General features: G+C 36.1%; 1 protein-coding gene across 1 annotated transcript in view; it reads left to right on the plus strand.

The window, feature by feature from the left end:
• Positions 1 to 20,285, plus strand: part of CNOT2 (CCR4-NOT transcription complex subunit 2) — a 35,224-nt gene extending 14,939 nt beyond the window's left edge. Inside the window, exons 4-14 of the mRNA XM_057377701.1 lie at positions 322 to 504; positions 2,923 to 3,002; positions 4,164 to 4,289; positions 6,744 to 6,868; positions 8,354 to 8,474; positions 8,586 to 8,742; positions 10,496 to 10,557; positions 10,656 to 10,705; positions 11,495 to 11,595; positions 12,178 to 12,322; positions 19,144 to 20,285. Coding sequence (XP_057233684.1) covers positions 322 to 504; positions 2,923 to 3,002; positions 4,164 to 4,289; positions 6,744 to 6,868; positions 8,354 to 8,474; positions 8,586 to 8,742; positions 10,496 to 10,557; positions 10,656 to 10,705; positions 11,495 to 11,595; positions 12,178 to 12,322; positions 19,144 to 19,230 — 1,237 coding nt within the window. The 3' untranslated portion in view covers positions 19,231 to 20,285. The remainder of the gene's footprint in view (positions 1 to 321; positions 505 to 2,922; positions 3,003 to 4,163; positions 4,290 to 6,743; positions 6,869 to 8,353; positions 8,475 to 8,585; positions 8,743 to 10,495; positions 10,558 to 10,655; positions 10,706 to 11,494; positions 11,596 to 12,177; positions 12,323 to 19,143) is intronic.
• Positions 20,286 to 24,860: the final 4,575 nt, after the last annotated feature.

Raw genomic sequence — 24,860 nt, forward strand, 5'->3', positions numbered from 1 at the left:
AATTTTGTATTATATCATACATCGTATAAGAATATAAAGGTAGTATGTCTGAAATGCTCATTAAAAAAGAGCTGTAACACCTTTTCATATGTATAATACTTAAGTATGACAAAGGAGTTGACTACTATGTAAAGGGTCATCTGGTATTTCTGAAGAAATCCAGAACTGCATTAATTACAGAGAGTAATCCAAGCGCGCTGTTTGGTCGCTAAGCACAAATTAAGTTGCAACAACTCGGAGTCCATCCTGCATTAGTAATCTAAATGAGTAGCCAAATACTGTTGTACAGATTCATCTCTGTGGATGTTTTTTCTTTTTCAGGGGGATATTGCCTATGAATCCTAGGAATATGATGAACCACTCCCAGGTTGGTCAGGGCATTGGAATTCCCAGCAGGACAAACAGCATGAGCAGTTCAGGGTTAGGCAGCCCCAACAGAAGCTCTCCAAGCATAATATGTATGCCAAAGCAGCAACCCTCTCGACAACCTTTTACTGTGAACAGGTAAGGCTCTTTAATTGTACCATCCCTGTACAGCCRTAGACATGCTGCTCTGGAAATAATTACATTAGAATAAATCTTGAAAGCTGCTTCATGTGCTCTTGTCTGGGCATTAAACCTTGAAACTCCTTGTAATATTCTCATAAACTCTTTGAGGCCTTTAAGCTGAATTCTGTTTCTGACTTTCAAATTTCTTCTGCATCTGCTTTAAAATATATGATGTTTCTCARATATTCCCATGTTTATTTTTGATACATATCTTGAATTATCAGCATATGCATCTGTTTTAAAACTGTTCATCTATGACTTTGGGAAGAGGTAAGACARAATTTAAAAACACAATAGTTATTCTGGAAGAATAGTAAAACTGAGTCAGACACACACTAAGGACCTAGTATTTTTCTGGTTTAAATTCTGGAATGATACAGAAAGCAGTGGTTTGCCATTCGTTTAAGGATTGAGTGCTCATTTGGGTGCCAAAAGTTTCTCAATTGCTTTTTCTCTTTTTCTAGCTCTGGGCAGGTTATTAACAACGTAAATCATTAGGCTCTAACTGTTGTAACGGTGATGTGTTTATGCTTCATTCATACTGATAGATGTAATCAGTACTGTCTTAGTTCTAATAATTTAACGTGTAGTCACAGCTTAGCATGGCTGACTGCTTTTGAGGCTTGATTCTATTACCTCATGATCTCTGTGMTCCCAGTTTAGTCCTTTTTCTCTTTTTGGGCCCTTCATTAGAGGAGTGACACTTGGAGCACAAACAAGCTCATGGTGGTCAGATGCCACCTCTAACCCAATCTAGTATTTTACAGAATGGGTAAAGGAAGGTGGAAACTAATGTCACAGTTTTCTGAATCTTAATCAGGTTGTTTCCTTTTGTAGTTTCACACTGAYGTATCTGTATAGATACTTTTCTCAATCACAGCAAATAGGGATCTGGTAATAGTAGTTTGTGGTCTTGAAGTATGAAAAGACTTTGTASTATCTTGCCTGACTATGCAGAATTTGTCTTTTCTGTCTTTTATGGTAACAAGTAGAGATGATAATTTTAAATTATAATATCATATTTTACAGTTTCTTTGAAATTTGAGATCACAAATTTCAAATTCTCACAAATGTCAATTCACAAAAGGATGAAATAGTAATGTACTTAAAAACTATTTGTAGAGGACAATGATACTGGATATTGATACATATATACAAAGTACTTGCTTAAATATCATTCAACTGTAAGGTAGATAATGAAATCCCTGTGTGTAGAGCATTTGAATGAAAATGCTCATCTTTTACAGTTCCCATTTCTCACTTTCAAGAAGCTACGAGTTTCACAAATTGGAAAGGAAATATCTTTGAAACAATGACAGGCTCTTATTCCACAGTTTATTGGCTTATGGAAGTATAGTAGTAGTACATATCCAATGGCTAATTGATATGTTTAACAAAATTTTGAAATTACTCTTGAGAAAAAAAATTATGGCATTTGTTTGTCAGGTGGATGAATTATGTGACTTTTAAGAAGGTTTTCTGAAGAGTTGCCAGGTTGGAACGATGGAAGGTTCTAGGTTAGGTTTTTGAATAGAAAGCATTTGAAGGTATTTCAGATTAGAGTTAAATGCTTCAGACTTGTAACTGTATAAAAAGTTCACATAGGTAMAATATCCACTAGGGAAGCATTTAATATATTATTTATGACATTTCCAAAATATCAGCCTTCATCCTGTTACAGGGGAAAAAGGGATGTTATGATTTCCCACAGGGTAGACATTCAGAATTTCACTCAGCTGGGGGCCTACCTTTGGGCTTCTCAACATCTCTGGCTCTCACAGGATGAAGCAGATTATTTATGAAGGTGTCTGTGCAACCACAGTAGTCTTATATGATATTTAGATGTTTTCAAACATTTTTGCTGAACTATGAAACTTTAGCTTGTGTCCTTGTGTGACAGAGACCATCCCTCTGCTCAGAGTAATGCCACGTGTACATGGTGATGATTGCACACTGTAACTGTTCAGTTTATAAATGAGTCATGACAAACTTGGTCGTTTTCATGATCCAGCTTCCCACCTGCCAATGAATGGATTACAGTCTGACTTTTAACTACTGCATTTACTGCTTATTAATTTCTCTATATGAAATTATTGAGTAATGATCATGTTTGTCATAACTTGATTTTTGACAGATGTCTTAAGAGCAAAGGCTATTAAAAAACTGAGCGATTTTGAAGTCATTTCAGTTGATTGAGCAGTGCCTGTTGCCCCTGCTCAGTGTTTTCAGAAAATAATTAAAAACCGAGTTCAGGCTGATGTGGGTTGCTTAGGCTTGAAATAATTTAAWTTTTTTTCCCCTCTTAATGACTTCCACTGGAAATTACAAAGTGTGTATATCTTTTTGTCTGACTTCCTGGATTTTTTTTCACAGTATGTCTGGATTTGGGATGAACAGAAATCAGGCATTTGGAATGAATAACTCCTTATCAAGTAACATTTTTAATGGAACGGGTGAGTTTACTGTTTAATTTTGATCTTAAACTACAGTAGGGAGTTTTTTTTTACTAAGTCTGATTAAAAATACGTTGTTCTGTTGGAGTGCAACTTTCTAATAATTTTCTGTTAYTCCATAGAAATGCTATTCCAAGAACAGTGCTAGGAAACTGGTACTGCTTCACAGCAGTGGATTTTAATATATTTGAAGACTAAGCGAAAGTAGTTCCATAGTGTACTTGCTGTACATCACATGGCTGTAGATTATACCTAGTTGCTTATAAATGCAAAACAGCTTATGAAATTGAAAAGGATATCAGAGAAGAAAAGATTTATCTATTTTCTATGAAAAAATTAGCTACGCAAAACCAGTGGGAAAGTTGGTGTTTTTTTTTTTTTAATCTCAAACTCCTTTTGAACATCTGGTTTATCATGTGATCCTTTCAGTCAATTGCTTAAGTTGTGATTTTTCTCTGGGAATTACTTTTTTGCCTGAATTTGATGAACTAGAGAGGGGAAAATATCCTTGTGCATAAATGGTTTAGGTTCATGTGTGCTGATGTTCCTGTATGTGGCTGCATATATGAAGCAACTTGAGGTGCTGGTGATGTCACAAGAGTGGAAGGGTTTGGCCATTCCCTAGGACATTGTGACATTTTTACAGAACTGAAGCTCTGGCCTCACCTGTGTAGCATTTTCTGCTGCAAATCAAAAAGTGTTCCCATGTAGCTTGCACTGCACTGGCTTTTCAGCTGCTTCAGCTTTGTCTTACCAAGGACAAAAGAGCTCTCTGATGCTGCTGCTAATATGGGTTATTCTCTCAAATTTCTTCTTGATAGCTCTTCAAATTTAAAACAGATTTAAAACAAATTTAAATACCTAATCTATAAATACCTAGAACTAATTTTGCCTGTATTTTACCTGTACAGTCTTTAATTCAAGAGAGATAGACTTTACTAAATGCTGTTGACTAGCTGTTGTTTAAAAGCAAACTTCAAATATCCTGATGCTCCTTAGGCTAGTTTTTTTTTAACTCAAGACTTTAGTTATTTGTAATAATTATAGAATAAGAATAAAAGATAAACTTGAAAGAAAATACATCCTACATTTGCCTTATACATAATGAAGTCTTTTGAGTACAATAAATAAGGGATTTAAAAATACCTGTTTTTATTGTAGATGGAAGTGAAAATGTGACAGGACTGGACCTCTCAGATTTTCCAGCACTAGCAGACAGAAACAGAAGGGAAGGAAGTGGCAATCCAACTCCATTAATAAACCCTTTAGCTGGAAGGGCACCCTATGGTAAGACCATACTTCCGGAAGCTCTTTCAATTAAATGAAATTTGCTTGATTCACCTTTTGCTTTTCATAGGACAATAGACAGTCTTTTCAAAAAAGCAGATGTGTGACCTGCTGACTCATTTAAAAAAATGAATAATCAATAAGTATTATTGGAGACTCGCTTTCATAAGTGTTAGAACTCATCTGCATTAGTTTCATTGTTAATAGAGATTGTTGGGGGTTTTGGTCTGTATGGTATGATTACTCTGAGGCTGCTCACTCTAGAAATTTCTTGTATAAATTGCATGTATACAAGAGCTGTTGATAGCTGAGTAGCAAATTACAGGAATAGTATTGGATTAGTAGAGCTGTTACTGTGTAAGAAAAGTAAACTTTTGCTGTTTACTGATAGTATTTGCTGTTGTACTGTTCATTGTCATCCTTACCAGATTTCAAAAAATAACCTGTAAGCATCAATTGTTATCAGTCAAGATTCCAAGTATATGTCATATAACTCTTGCTGAACAGGTTAAAAAATAATAAAAGGAAAAGCCTTTAGGTGGATACAAATCTTATTATTTGGGTCTTGAAAACATTGAGGTAAGCTTAGTGTGAAGCACAAAACTTTCTTTTTGTTACTGTTATGGTAGATCTTGTCACGAATGTTGCATCAGCTGGTTTGAAAAGTTGCTCTTACAGCCTTAAGTTATTTTTGTGATACTTGTCAAATTTTGAGCCAAAAATAACATGGTGTTTTCTAATATATAAAGCTAGTGTTTTTTCAGAGAKAGGTCCAACTTCATTTTGACATACTATATACTGTATTATCAAGAGAAAGTAGGCTCATGGATTTGGCATAATCAGGGCCTGCTGCATAAGATAGCTGTGAGAAAAAACTAAACCAGTTAAACTGAAGTGTTAAACACAGGAAAATAGGGACTTGCCCAGATAAAGACACTCAGAACCCACAGCAGGACTGAGTGGAGACTTACTACAGCTAGAGTATCTATAGATAGTCTCTAGATAGACAGTCTATCATAGAATGGCTTGGGTTGGAAGGAATTTAAAGACCATCTAGTTCCAACTCTGAAAGAGAAGATAGTGTGTGAAAAATTGATCGAAGATAGGCTGGTGATTCACACAGATGTACTTCCAGCATGGATCTTGAGTTTCAATATTAAACAGCACTGCAGCATAAAAAAATCTGTAATTGCTCTCGTGCTTACACCATTTCGCCATTCTGGTGCTAGCACAGCTGTTTGCGTGACTGCATGGTGAACCACAAAATAAAGTTATCTGAAAAGCTACCTTTGAGCATCCTTAATGCAAGGGATGGTAGAAACAATCAAAATCTTCCAGCACAAAAAATGGAGCGCACTTTTGGTTGTGGACAAAAAAGAGAAGGTTTGAGACAGAGCAGAGACCTACTTTCCTCATGCTTAGTTATTCAGGAAAATTATACTTCAAGTAGATGTCAGAATCTAAATAAGAACATGCATTAAAGTTAATTCATTATCAATTTTATTCATCCAGTGGAAGAAATTGTAGTAACTGGATGAAAATGCTGAGCAGCAGAAACAAGATTAACTCAGTGTTGGTTTTTTTCCTAAATAAAAGAACTTTGATCTCTAATTTCAGAATACTAAGGAAAGTCATACGTTGTCATCTACTGAACCATTTTAGTCCTATCCATCTACTAAGAATCTTTGATAAATAGGACCTAGACTTCCCTCTATCTTCTGTTCCTCTAGTGCAGTGTTCTTTGCAACTGAATCACTGTATTACTTCTCTGTGTCTCAGCAAAGTCTAGTTGCCCTTGGGTGTGTGATGCAGTGGCTTGTTTGGTTTGGTTTGGTTTTAAYTGGCATTAAAAGAAAGTTCTTGTTCAGTAGTCAGATTCTGGGTTCCAATGTGACTGGCCTGCTTTTTTTAAAATTAGGGTCAGAGCACTGAGAGTTGCAAACTAAATGCTTTCAGTTTTCATACTGAAGGTAGCAGTTGTTTTTAGGTCACAAGCAAGTATTTCATTGTTGACATGCTCTGCTGCAAGTTAACTGGTTGYCCTTTGAGAATACATGTTTCTGAAGAGTGTATGCAAAAATGCTTCATGCAATTAGGGGATGGAGGAAAAACATATACTCTTAACAGCAGTACATCCTTCAGCAGTGGATTTACCTAAATACAGCTTTAATAATGCCTGTAAAGATTGTTTGATTATTTAGATGTGCAAAATAGGTGCACTGGATATGTCTATGGATTTAACCCAGAGTGTGTCTCAGCTCACACTTAAATAAGAAGTTTCAGTGTAATATGTGTGTATATTTTGAATGACTATGCCGTGTTTTGCTTTACCTGTCCAAGTCATCATTATACAGCTTGTSCGTAGTGAAAATGGATAGTAAACAAGATCAGCAGAAGAAGATTTTTTTATTTTGCAGTCATTTAATGTTGTTCCTGCTTTCATTTTTATGATAGTTGGAATGGTAACAAAACCAGCAAGTGAGCAGTCCCAGGACTTTTCAATACACAATGAAGATTTTCCAGCATTACCAGGCTCTAGCTACAAAGATCCAACATCAAGTAATGATGACAATAAATCTGTAAGTAAACCTTAAAGCTTCTGTTATTTTCACTGTTCATGCTTCTTTTGATGATTATATTTTAAAATGGTCAGTGAATATATTTGTAGTAAGAGATTTTTAGATTTACCCCTCTAAATCAATGGTTTTGTATAAGCAGCATTTGCAGTGTAACTATGCAAATGGAATTTCTCGAGAAGTTTTTTGGTGCAAAGTCACCTTGCTTGGACGTGTCAAAACTTACTTTTGAGAACTGGTAATATTTTTTTAAGTTTGCAATTTCTATTTTTTTTCTATCAATTGCAGATCATTTTTTGCTGCTGATGCCTCTCATCAGTAGTAGTAATCTACACATTACAATATTTTTCTTCAGAGTTGTCAAATCCTTTAAAAATTAGGTGGTACAATATTGCTTCAAGATAAAATTCTTAATGGAGATGTGGAATCAGGGAACAAGCTCTCTTAATAGAGAACATTGATGGCTATACTGCAGGCTAGTGAGGTACATGATATCTTAAGTTTTGGTATAATTATTGTTCATTAGATATATAGCTTAGATCATAAGATGGTGGACTTTTCTTCATTATTTACTCTGAAAGACCTATGATTAAAAAATGCTGCTTTATTGCAAATGAAAGATGAATAAAACRTGGATAGCAAAGGACAGTTTCTGAGAGTATTTGACAAAAGGTTCTCATTTTTGATTGTTTTATTACTTCTGACTGCAAGAAAATGTATTAATGACAGTGGCATAAATACTGTTGAATAAGTAGTAGACATGACTACCACCTTGGTAAGAACTAAAAAATGCAGCTGTTTGAAAAAAAGGGACATGAAGAAGTCTGGCCCCAAATGTTGTGGGCAGTTTTATCACAAAGGAAAATGTTCTGATACAGTTAGTATTCAGTGCAGTAAGGAGAGAGAGACAGTAAATGTGATTAATTATATTACTATAGACTTGTAAAGAAAAATAAAGAGTGAGAAATTACGTATGGCAAATATATTTTGTCAGTATTCGGTTCCTGGAGCATAGTCTGTTTTCTTGCCAGACGTAGTCTGACATAGTGTTTATATCAGACATAGTGTTTACATCTCTTTCCTGATAGTTGCAAATTGTTGGTTGCACCTGAAATTGGCTTGAGTATTAYCTGTTACTGTGTCATGGAGTGTTGTATAGGAGCAAGACTGTGGGGAAAATCTAYGATGTGGTGAATCCAGAAGAACCTCTCATCACAGGCACTTAGCATATCCACTGTATGCCAACTTCAGTGTAAATTAATTTATTCTTTTAGACTTTAGACTTTTAGCCTGTTAATAGTATGACAGGTTTACTTTGGAAAGTGGTAAATATGGTTTATCAGCAGAACTTGAGAGGTTCAGCTTGATGCCTTTTATTGGARTGGCTTGATGTACTGGTTTAGAGTGCTTGACTGAAAGATATGGTCAATAAKTGTTACCATTTTGGTTTGTTTTCACCATACCAACTCTACAAATTATTTTTAATAGAATTTGAGTACATCAGGCAAAACATCATCCAGCACAGATGGGCCCAAGTTTCCTGGAGATAAAAGTTCAACTACGCAAAACAACAACCAGCAGAAAAAAGGGATCCAGGTGTTACCTGATGGTATGTGTCATTCCGCTTTTTCTGCTTTGAAAGTTTTGACAGTCATTTAAATCACCTTGTTGATTCCTCCATTTCTTAAAAGGAGAAAATTAATTTGTTTTTCTTGCCCAGGTCGGGTTACCAACATTCCTCAAGGGATGGTGACGGACCAGTTTGGAATGATTGGCTTGTTAACATTCATCAGGGCAGCAGAGACAGATCCAGGAATGGTACATCTTGCATTAGGAAGTGATTTAACAACACTAGGTCTCAATCTCAACTCTCCTGAGTAAGTTTCTGGTTTTTAATCCTGTCTTCAGTTTTAGTTTTATTATGCTATTCATTTAGCTCACTTGACTATCAAACCCACAAGCTATTTTGCCAAATAAATTTGAAAATGTAATGACAGTTAAAATAAAATTTTCATAACTAAGAKAATTGTGCTTCAGGGCAAGCTGTCAGTAAACCTAGTGGCTTTGCTTATTCTCCTAACTTCTTTAGGACTTTCTTCAAGGAATAGACATTATATTGTTTATAAATGTGATGTATGCATTACTTTTCAAATAATGGTATTCCTTGGGGATATCTACACTTAACTCAGCAATTTGGGGATAAATTCGATTTATGTTAGTGTAATGATGAACAGAGCACCTGTAGTGTTATGGTGCAGTGAAGATTAGTTTCAGTGAGTGTAGTTTTATAGTTAACTTCAGTCAGTTCACCTAAGTGAATTAGTTCAGCCATCTAAGTTTACTGTAGAGGCAGTGGGGAAAAAAGTCGTTAACGTGCACTGATGGTTAGAAACGTGCTTAAGACCGGTGAGATTAATAACCAACCAACCAACCCAGGGTGCCTCTTTTTTTCCACTAGTTACAGAAGGAGCTCAGGTCATTTGGGACAAAACTTCTAGGTGACTGTAATTGGGAGAAAAAAATTAAATTCTGGTGCTCTGACTTTCAGCTAAGAATCTCACACCTTTTGTTTCAGCACAGATTTCTTTAGTGTTAGTCTTAGAGTARTATATGTATTTTAAGGTTTACACAAACCATATTAAATAAACAAAGACTAGACAGCATACACACGTACAGTTTCCATCTTCCATAAATCTTTATGGAGCTGCATATAATCAGGGAAGCTTGATGAGTATGGATATCAAGCATAGGAAAAATGGCTCCTTATTATTCTGCTTTTTAGCAGTTACGCTGTAAATAACTGTATTTTTAGTATTTAATTTCTGTGTATAATGTATTTAGATTCTTGGGTGGAGAGGATGGGCTTAGCATTCAGTGCAGAGAGTTCCTGTATTATAAAGCTGGTTTTACTTTATGCTGCAGAAAAGCTATGCAAACAGTCCATGTAGTCCTTAGTGTCTGGCCTGCCATCTTTCCTTACGTTAAATGTTCTTTGTTTGCTCTCTGATTGTTGTTTGGAAAACTTAAAATGTGTCACATATGAAACAGCAAATATTTCTACCCTGTGTGATAGTTTGGTTGATAAAAATACCTGTCTGACATGAAAACTTAGTGCAAKAAATGCTTCTTCAGAAACAAAATTTTAGAATTCAGTATATAGCACTAGTGGTTTTAATTAACCCTTCTAACTCCTGTTTTGAAGAAGGGTAAAATCTTTACTGGTTAGTTTTAAAAAGCAACCTTTCTTTCCCTTTTAAATCACAGGCTAATAAATCAGAACCTGCCAGGCTTTTGGTGACTGTTTTTGGTTAAATTGAAGCCYTTCATAACATTGGATAGCTGAAAAAGTTTGGGACCTCTATCACCTAAGTTGAAGGAAAGTTAGATTTGAAAGGAAGTCTTGACCCTGTAGTTTCCCGTGGTAGTTTAAACGCAACCTTGCTCTGCATATTAAAAAGAAAATGAATAAATGTAACTGCTTTAGGAAAGTTTCCTTTTTTCTTCTCACCTCAGCTAGGGATTTGGTTGTGTGATACAGCTTTTAAGTTTGTGAAGTTGGTGATGTAGGGGKTTTTTTGATTGGTTGGGGGGTTCATTTTTATAAATGTATGCTTTTCTTTTTTTCTTCAGAAATCTTTATCCCAAATTTGCATCCCCCTGGGCATCATCACCTTGTCGACCTCAAGACATAGGTAAGAGAGAAATAACTATCAAAGTTCAATATTAATATTTGCAAATTATATTCATTTACATATCTTAATAGTTGCATCAATTCCGATTCTTTTTTTAGACTTCCATGTTCCATCTGAATACTTAACTAACATTCACATTAGGGATAAGGTGAGTACATGTGTGTGTGCATTTTTTGTTAATTTATTACCAGTAAGTTTCTATATTTTCTTTCAGATAGGTAATGTTCAAAAGCAGTGCATTTTGTGCATGTCCTCAGTCTTTCTAGGAACAGTGGTGTGTTAACAGGCTGATTGGACTCATCAAACATCCATTATATCTTACAAAAAGAGAATGGGCATGCCAAAGAATAGCTAAAAAGCACAGTGTGTTTTTAAGAGTTTGCCCTTCATGTGAAGATGGAGTTTTTTTGCTCTAATTCAAATGCCAGATTAAATGGAGGTATTTCTTGCCCAGATAAGCCCAGAATTGTGTTCTCAATTATCTGTTGCATTCCATATCTACATGAAAAGGGATTTTTTGAGATATATTTTCTTTAAGCTGTTGTAGCGATCACTGGAAAATAGCATAAGAAATGTTAGTAATGTTACTTAATAGGACATGAAGGGAGCAAATAGAAGCCGAAGTTGTTATGTTGAGTTTTTTTCAAATAAAATAAGTAGATAAGGATACACAGATACAGGGAGAAAAGTCTTGCTGATTTGTTACATCTATATTTTCCTGTTGGATCCTTTAACTTGGAAAGGTTAACTGAAAGTGAAGAAAAATTGATTGTTTTAGTAATTATTACTCTTCTTGTATTAGAATATTATTTTCAACACACTTAGAATGGAAGAATGAGGTTCTGGATGTATCCTTGTGTTATTTAAGTGGGGTAGTGTGTTTTAAAACATTTATCTGTTGTGATTTTTCATCCTCATTTTCTTCAATCTTTTGCAGCTGGCTGCAATAAAACTTGGCCGATATGGAGAAGATCTCCTGTTTTATCTCTATTACATGAATGGAGGAGATGTATTACAGCTATTAGCAGCAGTAGAGCTGTACGTTCAAACTATTTTGTCAGTCTTACATGAGTTAATCTATTGCAATAATGAAATAGCAGATGTTAAAAAAAAACAAACAGCAGAACACCCCAACAAGTTAGACATTGAAAGCAAGAAGTTTAGTCAATCTTGAACTGTAAATCTTTTTTCAAAAATACCTCCTCCAACCTTGGTGTCATTTTGTATGGGGATTTTCTACATTCATAGAGTGGAAATCGAAAACCTGTCTCACCTATTTTGCATTATGAAGCACTGTGAAAACATGGCAGGTGCCAGTCATTATTGAATGTGTAACTTTCCTATCTTCAACAAAAGAAAAACCAGTAAATACTCATTAAAAGAGTTAGTTGTTTGAACCTACCAGACTTGAGGTTTCTAATGTGTTTTAGTTTGAGGTGCAATAACTGTATGGAAGAGGTATGAAATCACAGGTTTAACTATATTATAAAAGTTTTGTTTCGGATTTGAATGCATTGAATGCATGTGCAGTTCTCRTGGAAACCTTTAAAATCAGTTTATTAAATCAAGTTCTGATAACTAACACTGAAAATTATTTTTCCTTTCTATTACAAATGAAAGATTTAACCGGGATTGGAGGTACCACAAAGAAGAACGAGTATGGATCACCAGGGCACCCGGCATGGAACCAACAATGAAAACCAATACGTACGAGAGGGGAACATATTACTTCTTTGACTGTCTTAACTGGAGGAAAGTAGCTAAGGTATTGCTTTTCCATTGTGTAAATGTTTTAAATCTGTTAGCCATRTATTTTTACAAGGACAAAAGTAAAACACAACTTTCTGCACAAAAATCTCAACGTTTTTAAACAATTATTTAGGTTCATTACCTTAATTTCTGATGTCTGAGAGAATTAAGGTTGTYTGGAGCACTGACTTGCTTGTGAAAAATAAGGAGCTGTTTCTCTCATTTCCAGTTCTCTTTGGAGAAAGAAGAACATAAAACTTCTGTTAGGAGTTCTGTTAAAATTGAAAGCTCTTTCCACAGTGTGAAGTTACAGAATGGAAAGCATTATTTGGTGTTTCAGAGGTTGTACTTGCAAATATTTTGTTGCTTTGCTTTAGAAAATTTAATAGGAGGCTACCACRCCTCATTTTGGAATTAAAAACGGATGTGGGATGGGTGCAGGGAATGCTTTTTTAGTTTTTTGGGTACAGTCTCTCCGTAACCATACTTAGGAATTCCATTGCTGTTTTGTTTGCAGAGCTCCTTGCAATAAATAACTTCTTCTGAGGAGAAGGCATATTTCCGTGATGCTTGTTTTATATATTGTAGACCAAGAGGCATTAAAAAATCAGAAAGCTATAGCTTTTTCCCTTCCCAGCTGTCATAATCTGTTTGTCCCATTCTCTCCATTAATACTGTCAATAATGTTCTGTGTCAGACTGTCTGTAGATACTGTATCACACTCTTGCTTTTCTCTAAAAAAYATCGAACAGACCAAACCAGATTAACCTTGAAGCCTTGAACTCAACAGATGTGATTCCAGCATGTTGGAACTGTATTTTGTGATTCCACATGCTTAGGTATTTCATAGATTCAGAAATCTTTTTACCTGCAGCCCAACTTACGAATCATTTGCTGAAAAGATATTTCATTTCTGTGGGCAAATTGCATCTATACACTTGGAGATTATGAAACATCGCACAAAATAGTTACATACCTTTTAATGTATTTTTAAACATGTGTATTAAAGAGGATAAAGTTGTGTCCTCCTCTGTCCATGTTGAAGTTTGCATCTAGACATTAATAGATACATGGTGTTTGTATCTCTTCCCCCGTCTCCACCCAGTAATTTTGCCTAGTTTGTCCAAGCTCCCCTCAGAAATCAACATTTCAGTTGCTCTGAAGGATATGGGAGATTCTTTAATCCAATTGCACGTGTGACTCCTTGCCTCTACTGCCTTTCTGCTGCCACTGGAAAACCCATGATCTGTGATCGACAGTTTTAATGGCGGCAAACCCATTAAAACTACTTGCATGGTTTTTCATAAGTACAAGGTAATTCCAAAACTCCTAAGCAAAAGCACCACTTGTCTAAAAATCCCAAACAAAAGGAAAGGTTTGTTTCTACTTGAATTATTCATTTGCTGCATGGTATRTTTCCTTAGGTTCCCCAGGATGCTGTTTAAAGCTATTTTATTCTTGCTAAGTTCATCAGAGGGGAAGTAATTACCTTTTGAAAGTGTAGATTTCTTTTCTGGAGTCAACTGAATGTGTTCCATTTATTTATGAGCAAGAAGAGACACATGTAGTTTCATATATCAATGGAATTGTGGTTTTAGTTTGTGTGGACGCACAGCATTTTCTTTTGCTAGGAGGAAGTTGTGCCCATTGTATAAGGATAGTAATCTTCTCAGTCTCCTTTTTCTACCTGTGGTAAATGTATGCAGCTGCTATTTGATGCTTTAACATTACTTTTTAAGACAGAATTTGTCTCTATTTGGAATCCTGTGTGCTATTCTGAAACCTCAGTGCTTGAGTGATGCATCCTTCTGTTAAGCATTCTGGAGAGATAGGAATCACTATTGTTCTCTGAATGTTTTTTCCCAAGATATATATAGATTCTCCTCTTTTTATTTGCACACTGAGAGTAATTCCCCCAACACTGAGAAGCAATTGATAGCTTGTAAGGAGAGGGATAGTATTTTCTAAAATTTTTCACTTGCAGTGGTATTTTAACAAGGAATGTGATTATTTTGTTTCTTCCCCCCAATCTCCATAAGAATCAATATATCTTTTATTCTAGGCTTGCATATTTCTTAATGCAAAAAGTTGAACTGGGATTTTTTTTAAACATTTATTTAACTGAGCAGGCAAATTGAGCATTGATCACAGGAAGCTAGAGAATGATTTTGGGGAATATGGAGATTTTTGTTGCATGGAAAAGGAATTGCATGCTAGAAATAATTCTTTGACATTTCCACCTTTGATAAATAAATAAAAACTTAGATGTCTGTCATGTGTGTAGCATTCCATGTAGATAATGTTGTTGCTTCTGGTATTAATTTCTGGAACTGACATTTCCTTTGTGGAATATAGAGTCACCCTAACAAGAACAGCAATATTTGATAACTCTATGTTGCTTTGAATGCAGAAGTATAGCCAAGTATTTTTTTTCTAACAAATGCAGAAGTAATTAATAAATATTTCAGGAAATTAGACCTATAAGGAGCTGAGGAAAAAAAAATCTGATAAATTGCAGTCTCTTATTAAAACTGCTAAATTATTAGTGAACGCTGAGAATATCAGTTCCTCAGAAGACCACAATAATAATTGCTGCTTAACAGTTTCACTAGTCGTTTTTGAAGCAGTCAGGAATACTTGCTCATAAATTACTGTCTCTTATATATGCATATTCAATTACTTTTCAAGGTGCTTTATGAATTTGGTAGTGTAGATGCTCAAATACAGGGCAGCGGATACTCTAATGTGTTGTGCTTTGCAGACATCGGGTATTTTGCGTTATAAGCTTACGTATTTATTGTCCCTACTCTAAATTATACTGCAGTATGATATACTGCTGCAGTGAATTACAACAGTTTACTTTAGATAACGCGACTAAATCTTCAGTCTTTCATTTGTAAAAACATAAACCAGTTGTGATTTAGTAGATTTAGTGTTCCAGATCAGTTTTCATTAAAAGATGGCTGAACAACTTCTTTCAAGAAAAATCAAATAATAAATTTATCTTTTTTATTAAACTGTAGGCTCTATTTTATATTCCTAGTAGATAATAGACTGAAGAAGGAAATGCAGCAAAATAGCTGAGTAATGAGACTTCGTAAACTGGTAGGAAATAAAATTGAATTGATTCTATTTTGACACATGGTAATAAATAGCAAAAAAAATATGAATGACAAACTTCAACTTTACCTTAAACGCAAGCTAAAATGCAGAAAAATTCTGATTGCAGAGATGTTTGTCATATGGTTTTTCATCCTAGGGCATGTGGAAAGTATGTTGAGGTTAAAGATGCTTTGATTTTTTTTCACTGAGGTTTTGGCTGTAGTTTGCTGCTGTGGAGGAGACATGAGAGAGGAAGGGAAGTAGATCTGACACCAGTAGTGCTTTTTACAGTTGCACATTTACTGAAATCCTGATTTGAGTTGTCTGAAGTAAGCTGTCTGGAATGTCTCCTTTTTAATTTTCACTTAGGAGAATTAATTCATTCAAGTACAAGATTATAAAACCTTTTTACATTGATGTCATAGTTAGAAAACTATGGGAGAGAAAGTAAAATTCATGGGAGAGAAAGTAAAATTTCAAAGTGTTTATTTGCTTGTCATGGTTGCTGGCTAGATTAGCTTATTCTCCATCCTTTCAAGATTAATGCTAATTGAAATAGTTTCATAATTACTAGAAGGTTAAATTTATTATTCTGATAGAGATGTGCCATAGTATTTCAGCTCAGCCCCTGGCCTAAAGTTGAGTCTTTGCATTCATCTTTAAGTCAGTATAAATGCTACTGTTAAGTTCCATTTGGAATTTTTAAGCTAGCCATGGGATTTCTGCCCTCTGCTCTGGTGGATTTACACAATCCAGAATATTTTTGTCCTCAGGATACTACCTATTTTACTAATTTTCTTGTTCAGTTTTACCCTATAAAGCTATGGATCATCCTAGGTAATCCACTTTTGTCTTAAGTATCCTTGTTTGTTCCTTTTTGTGCATGTATGGACTGATGTAACTTTACTATCCAAGCAAGTTTTCAGGATGACATGAGAAGTGATCCTTTTCTTTGCATAGAACAATTTATTTAGTGTCAAATGTGTGCTGTAAGTTGCACACACATTCAGTATTCATTATTTCTGGTTAATAAAAGGCAGTTTTGTTTTAATAATTACCTCCATGTGAAAAGAAAGCAATYTAACAAATTTATCAATAGATAAATGAAAATTTTTAACATTTTATTTACGTTCATTTATATTAAATAATGCCACTACTGGTGTTTATGTCCTAAACCACAGTGGTGAAAGCAAAAACATAAAGTATACCTGTAATGTAAATATTTTGCTATATGTAATAAATATTCATCTTTTAGCTTCCAGAAATCCTTGATCAATGAATTGGGTTTTTTTGTATTATTGTCAGATAAAACTTCAGGTGTTCTTATACACTACTGAGTATTACATTTGAAGTTTGSTGACATTGGGCTGCAAATCAAGAAGACTGTTATAAGCCTGTTTATTKTAGCAGTCAATGATAGTTTGAAGTATGAAGTCACTTCTAGAGAAAACTTGATAGAGAAATGTACTCCTTCTGAATGAGGGACTTCCAATCTGTGGTACACAAAGGATTGCTCGGCCTCCTGATCATTTATCATTTACTCCAGACACCTTGTTTGCAGCTCTCACTGCCAATAGAGGCTTGCAACAACCTTAAGTTTGGAAACCTCATTTTTAGATACTGATACTTTCTGGTTTCTGGTACTTATTGCATGTTACCAGTTTCATTAGCAGTTTTCAATGGGCAATTTTCTATTTTGAAGACATTTCAGAGCTTGTGGAAGTTCAGTTAACTGAATGAAGCTGACCATAGATTGATAGCAATCTGCAGCCCCTTCCATAATAACGTGCAAGACAGAAACTTTAACAGCCATGAGAGGCAGCGGAAGCTTGAGTGGTATCTTTTCTATTATAAAATTACTTCAAAATTACTGGATATCATGCACTCATAGAATGGTTTGGTTTGGAAGAGACCTTAAAGATCATATAGTTCAACACCCCTGCCATCGGTAGGAGCACCTTACACTAGACCAGGTTGCTCAAAGCCCCATCCAACCTGATCTTAAACACTTCTGGGGATGGGGCAGCCACAACTTCTCTGGGCAGCCTGTTCCAGTGGCTCACCACCCTTACAGWAAAGAATTTATTTCTGAAATCCAATCTAGATCTATCCTTCTTCGTCTTAAAGCCATTTGCCCTTGTGCTGTTACTACATGCCTTGCAAAAAGTCCCCTCTCCACCTTTCCTGTAGGCCCCCTAAGATCCACCCAACCTAATCTAGTCTTTGACACCAGAGTATGTGCATGGATTTGTACCCCTTGATCTTGCTTCTTACCCAAGGAGGGAGCAGCATCTCTTCAGCCTTAGCATTTGCATGTATCTGCACAAAAAGATAACAAACRCCAATTGGCAGGCAGTTTTTATTAGGAATGCCAAAAGCAATTCACTTGCTTATAGTATGACCTGGAAAAGCTCAAACAAACAAACACACCACCTAAATAAAGAAACAAACAACCAAACAAAAAAAAATCCTTGGTTGTATTAGAGAGCAGGGAACTAGAAATGAAGCAGATGTGCAACATTTTAGTGCAGATGGCTGTAACTTCAYATAGATTTTGCTAAGGTTTTCCAGTTTTAAGGACAGTATTATCAAGGGAATACAGAATGTTTCACATCTTCTGCTAGTTCATTTCCTTACCATGCCGAATGTTTTTTCTATGCCACGTGGATCTTGTTTTGCCTTGAATGATGAGAGATCTGAGAGTTGAATTTCCTAGATTTTATTTCAGTTTTTTATTTTATTTTTATTCGCATCTCTGTGTGAAAATAGTGGGCTAAGTTTGTTTTGCAGATACAGATGATATTCTGCTGACATTCTCCACTGAGTTAGGCAAAATCAATTAACTGTGCATGATCAAGGTAGTTGTTGAATTAGCAAGAAGTACTCTTAAAGAAAAGTTCTGAAATTTGTGCTTACCCTGTTTCTTGAATGAAGATAGAATAGGGATTAGACACAGTTAAACTGCTGAAAGAGTCTGAAAAATATAAGATTTCAGGTTTGGTGGATCTGGGGCTTAAGTATGAGTATGAAATGAGATGGAATATTTTGGTAAATTTTGGCTTCAATGTGTCTCAGTGCTGTAACRTTTTAGGTAATGTTCCCAAAGAGGAAACCTGTCTAGTTTAACTTATCTTTTCACAGAAATATTTAGGTTTGTAAAGACCTCTAAGATCAAATCGAGCCTTTGATCCACCACCATGTCAAATAGACCTTAGCCCTCAGTCCAGTTGTTTCTTGAACACCTCCCTGATGTTCAACCCACCCCKCCCCTGGTGCATCTTGAAGCTATTTGGTCTGGTAGTATGACACCAAAATACTCCCAAACTTTAGTTCATCCAAAATAAACCTCTGTACTCCTGACATACTGAAAGACAGCTTTTGTTTGTAATTCAGCTCATGCTGTGATTGTGTATTTGTGTTTCATGTATGTGCATATATAACATTGTATGGGATTATGACAAGGGTTCTGAGGGTCATGTAGCATTCGAAAGAACAGGAGAACCTACGTGTTGCAGGTGTAACAGTTTAGGATTGTTGTAATTTACTACTTTTTTCTCCTTAAAATATGGAATTCAAGATAGCAAAGTGATGTGGTTTTGCCTTAGGTTTAAGTTAGTACTTGATCTCCACTGTGTTTGTGCTTTTCAAATATGGCTGGTTGACAAAGTCTTGACAGGTTATATTGATCTGTTGTTTTGTTTGGTTTTGTCTTTGTTTTGTTTTGTTTAACTGTAGGAGTTCCACCTGGAATACGACAAATTAGAAGAAAGGCCTCATCTGCCATCAACCTTCAACTACAACCCTGCTCAGCAAGCCTTCTAAAGACTTCCCTTTTCTTGGGGTATGGCTGTCTCAGCACAATACTCAACATAACTGCAGAACTGATGTGGCTCAGGCATCCTGGTTTTAATTCCTTGAGGATCTGGCAATTGGCTCATGCGAAGGGTCACCATTTGAGGTCCTGCCTTACTAATTATGTGCTGCCCAACAACTAAATTTGTAATTGTTTTTCTTTAGTTTAAGCAGGGTCTGAATTTTTGTTTTTATTTTCTTTTTTGCCAGCAGACAAGCTTGGGTCTGTAAAGACAAGCAAGTACACTGACAAAAGTTTACCACTTAGTTTTCCAAAATGTAAAAACAAAAAAAAAGAAAAAAGACAAAAAATTAGACAACAAAATTTGCATTGTTCATTGTAGCACTATTGGTAATAAAAAATGTTTGTGCATTTTTATGTGAAGATCCTTCTCGTATTTCATTTGGAAAGATGAGCAAGGTTTGCTTCCTTCATTTTACTTCCCCTTCTGTTTTTGAAAGGCAGTTTTCGCCAAGCTTAATGCAAGAATATCTGACTGTTTAGAAGAAAGATATTGCCACAGTCTCTGGTTAGTTTCCAGAGTTGTGTATTACTGAGCTTCATCTTTCCAGAATGAGCAAAACACTGTCCAGTCTTTGTTACGATTTTGTAATAAATGTGTACATTTTTTTTAAATTTTTGGACATCACATGAATAAAGGTATGTATGTACGAATGTGTATATATTATATATATGACATCTATTTTGGAAAATGTTTGCCCTGCTGTACCTCATTTTTAGGAGGTGTGCATGGATGCAATATATGAAAACGGGACATTCTGGAACTGCTGGTCAGGGGACTACTTTGTCGCCCTGTGCACTAAAGGGCCAGATTTTCAGCAGCCAAGGACATCCATACCCAAGTGAATGTGATGGGACTTAAAGAAGTGAACTGAGACAATTCACTCTGGCTGTTTGAACAGCAGCGTTTCATAGGAAGAGAAAAAAAAAAAAGATCAATCTTGTATTTTCTGACCACATAAAGGCTTCTTCTCTTTGTAATAAAGTAGAAAAGCTCTCCTCACTGCAGTGTTGACTTTGATTTGAGATTGTGAAATTATTTCTTCAACAATGAAAAATGGAAAAAAAAATTGAAGTATTAAAACTATCGAGCTGTACAGTGGTTAAGACACTTGAAGAGTCTTTTTGCTGCTGACAAGTAAATTTATGAGTTTCATATTGTTTTCCATGGTAAAATTTCCACAGCCAAAAAGTTTKGTTAACCTTGGTTTCAGATCTCCTCTCTATAATAGAAAATATTTTTTAGAAAGATGGGTGGGTAACATGTCAAATGATAGAAAGGTGCTTCAAGAGTATGTCACTTGGGAGAAGCTTGCGTTAGAACTGATCACAGTTTAGTTCCATGTTGATGTTTTCCCACTTAAAACAGAAATTAATTTCATTTGGTGATTGCTACTACTTGAACTTCCAGATGCAAATAAAGGTGAATATACACTGGTTCTGAAAACTGTAACTATTCTGAGCACAGAAGAAAATCCAGAACTGTTGGGATGGTTTTCTTCTTCCAGACATGATTGCCACTTCTCACTGAGTTGCCTCTGGTGATGCAGATCRTTGAAAAATACCTGAAATTACCAAAGCAGGAAAATGCGTGTTAGTGAATCCTGGGATCTTGTTTTTACGTTTTGACCCATTTTTCTGTGTAGTGCAAAAGCAGCTTGTTTGCATGTACKGAATTGTGCTTGGATATTGGACCATTAGTGGCCTTGCTATGGTTCTGTATCAGGTGTATGGTGAATTTTAAATTCTGAACTTTTTCTAATATCATCTATTTTAACATGGTAGACATAAAAATATAAGCCTGTTCATTATATTTTTTCTATTATTAAAGCAAAGTTTTTCCAGCTTGTAAGAAGAGGATGATTATAATCCATATGATGGCTAACACGGCTGAAAAAGATGGTGGCTTTTTCTTAAACCAAAGCATATTCAAACATATCAGAACATAAATTTATAAATTTTCAAAAGGCTAATTTTCCAAAAGCATCTTTTTTCCCTCCACAGTTAACATTACATTTTTTACTGTCAGAGGTTTGCTATGACCTTTGCTTTTTTTTGCCTTTTTTTTTTTTTTCTGATAAGGGTTCATGGAAGTGATACTTGCCTCTTCATAGCAAGTGTAATTATTTTTTACTATGTACATGAAAGTTAACAACATTGATAAAGGGAGCAAGATAAGTTACATTAAAATACCTAGAGCACTTGTAAAACCGATTAAGCTTGAAATTGGGAACCTAAGTTCTCCCAAAACACACTCGATACAGTTGTTTTCAACTGCAGTCTTTCAAAAATGTGAGCTGCTTGATTTTGGGAAACTTCTCACCTGTGAGCGAAGAACTGATGCATTGCTCCTTCCAGGTGGAGGAACAGTCTGGCTCTGATTTGGCTACAAAATAAGTATRTATGGACACTTTAAAATTTTAATCTGACTTAATTTCGTATTGCCCTCTGGGTGAAGCAGGAGAAACATTTAAACAGAAAACAAGGTGTAAGGTTGGAACCACTTTTTAACTGATACTGTAATTGAAAAATTGAAAAAAAGAACATCCTCTTTACTGAAAGGAAGGAAACCTCAGCCCTCATTTATACACTCATGTGGCTAATGGGTGACTGAATTGATCTGGAGATTTTCAAACCGATAATTATGGTCTGAGGCTTATTTAATGTGTTTTTACATTCCACTAACACTGTGAATAGGGAGATACTAGAACRCTGTTTTAAAAATACCTTTATTTGAGGTGGGTATTTTCCCCCATAACTATAGTTTTGTACAACAGTATGCAAGGTAAGTTCTGAGTAGAAAATCCAATCTTCTTGGAAACAAGTAGAAGTATTCCTATTTCTGGCCTGTCCAACATGCTCATAGTCATTGCTTCCTATTGCATATTTTTTATAAACCTTTACTGAGTAGTTAGCTCTGCTTTCTCTGTGAATTTCTCTGCAAACGGACTACCTTCAACTTCGAGGRTTAACATGAATTTCACTGGTTTGATTACTCCTACTATTGGAGAACACGCTTGTTACTTTAACGGTTGTTACTCAAACCACCCTGCTTGTGGAAAAATCAAGGGTACCAGAAAGACATGGAAGMGGGGGTTAAGGATGCTCTGCTGGGGTGTTTTAAAAATGAACAAACAAGGTAACCAGGCCTCAGTCTGCTCCACCTTAGTGTCTGCTGCTACAAATATGTAAGCACATGAGAACCTTCATGGGCTTGATTAATCTAATTGAAGATCCAAGTAATCCAGGGAAGCCTGCAAATACTCACATGGATAAAAATATTTTTCATGTGACTGATCTTCAGTGAGGTGTCGACTAACCTGTTTTGGGACTCATGACTGACCACACCACTCCCTCACATTCATACACTACAAAGATGTATAATCATATCACTTGGCTGCATGTCATGTCTGAAATTYTCTCTGTCCCCAAGCCAGTACTTGTGCTTGTCTGTTTCCATTTTACAATTTCCATGAAAAAAAAAATATGGAGCATGTACCCAAATAACAATTTGTGTGTTTTAGTCAAATGCAAGATTTTTTGCAGAGTCATGAGGGACTCTTTCTGTTGACCATGAAGATACCAACAGTCTTTGGCATGAGCAGGGCAGTGCTGGGCAACAGATGTCTGTGGGACCATCAGCTTGGTCCTGAACGGCTCATAGGTGGCCCTGGTTGTGGAAGAAGGCTGTCCATCTTCTAAATTATACTGTTTAAAGTCACTAGTTGGCTAAAAGAAACTTGCCCCCCCCCAATTCCTGGTAACTTCCAATTGAAAATACTTCCATAGCAGGATATTGAATGAAACAGAAAATTTGATTGTTCTGTTACACTCAAGAAAAGCTTCTAAATGCACAGCTGCCATCCTAAGCATGAGGTAGCTAGACAGTGCATAAGGTTTAAGATGCTAAATATAAAAATTGCTTCTGTTAAAGCAAAATTTCTGAGTGTACTTAGTTTTCAAGTAGCTTGTAATTGAGTTCCTCCAGATTTGCCACTGCCCAGAATTTATGCTAGTAGAAGATGAAATCTGATAATGCAGTTTGGACTAAGCAGTTAGTCTGGACTAACARCTGATGCTTTTATTTTCGTATATAGTAAGTGAATTAAAAAGTTTTTGTTTCTGTATGATAAGCATGCATGCTCTCATTTCCATAAATCTGAAAGCTTCCAGTACATTAAAAACACAGGAGGAAATCCAGCTGGATAACATTTTTAAATTTTGGCTTTAATCGTTATAGCAGCTTTACCACTTAAAGTTAGAGGTAAACTTTTATTTTTGAAAGAARTGTTAAAGCACGTTGAACAATAGTTTTGACTATTACTGGTTCAACCCACTTCAGGATTAGCAGTGCTAACCAAGTTTCTGAATTAYTTCTCTAGGCTTCAGTTTATCATTTGCATTTCATGTTATCTTCTTGGTATTAATGAGTCAATATATGTGGGTATATGTCAGGTATTTGCTGCTGAAACTACCAAAGTAATTTTCTGTAAAATCTCTTCTTTGAACTCCCTCTGGTTTAGCAAAGTGAAGCCAGTTCTCATGATCGGCTGTAAACAGTCATGAAGAGTAAAAGGCAGTCAGGTGTCCCAGAGCTGCTCTGGTGCAGACATTGAACCTCTGTGGAAACCCTTTGGCATTCTCTAAGCTCTTACACTGGACTAAAGGGGTGGTTTGGTTGTTCCCCAGTGATCTCTCTTCCCTTGGAAGGCCAGTTTACTTCCTGGTGGACATCACCGTATTGGTTTCAAAAAGGCATTCYGTTGTTATATAAACATTTGCTTTTGGACAAGGCAGTTCGTCACTGGCACCTTCCTGCAGGAGGTGCAGTGAGCATCCCAAGGACCATTGATAGTTCATGGAAATGGGGACGTGTGAGCCCAGTCCCGATGAGTGGCCTGGGTGGGGGTGGAGGCAGAGCTGCTCTGTGAGCTGCACAACTTCCAGGTGCCTGACCAAGGCAGGGGCGTTCGGTACTGGCCAAACCAGGTGAGTCATCTGGCAGCTGGCCACCGGAAAGGCTGTCCCTTGGTTGTGGGGCAAGGAAGGGCCCAAAAAAAGCAGGCAGCAGCCTTTTTTCTTGCTGCTGAGATTTTCGTACAGACACTGAACTTCGCATGCCGGCTTTCTCAGCCCTGGCAGCTCSTTGTGCAGCCTGTGGTTCTGGACCCAACATTGCAGCTCCTGCCTTCAACAGGTGACAGCTAAGCTCAAATCCTCACAAGAAATCCACAGGACCCAGCTTTGCTACATTTATCAGGCATTGGTGATCATTTTTTACTTCCAGTTGATCCAAATAGACTTTGAGTCTTGACTGAGTCATTTGAGCAGAAGTTTAAAATCTGAGATCCTCTGGTGAATGCTAAGGACCCTTCCCAGTTCAAATACAGCTTCAGCATCCCCTCGAGCTGCGGATGATGTAGGGATTGGATGCACACAGCAGGACTAACTCGAGGTTGCTCTGTCACCCAATGAGCTGGTGCCTTAATTTTCGTCTGACACCATCTTACATRCAAGGGATTGCAGGGAGTTGAACCAAGCATAGAAGGCCAGCKGTTCAGGAGGTAAGACAGAAGCT

This window comes from Malurus melanocephalus, unplaced genomic scaffold (assembly GCF_030028575.1).
Source record: "Malurus melanocephalus ecotype Western Australia unplaced genomic scaffold, MMel_1.1 scaffold_10, whole genome shotgun sequence".
Classification (NCBI taxonomy): Eukaryota; Metazoa; Chordata; class Aves; order Passeriformes; family Maluridae; genus Malurus; species Malurus melanocephalus.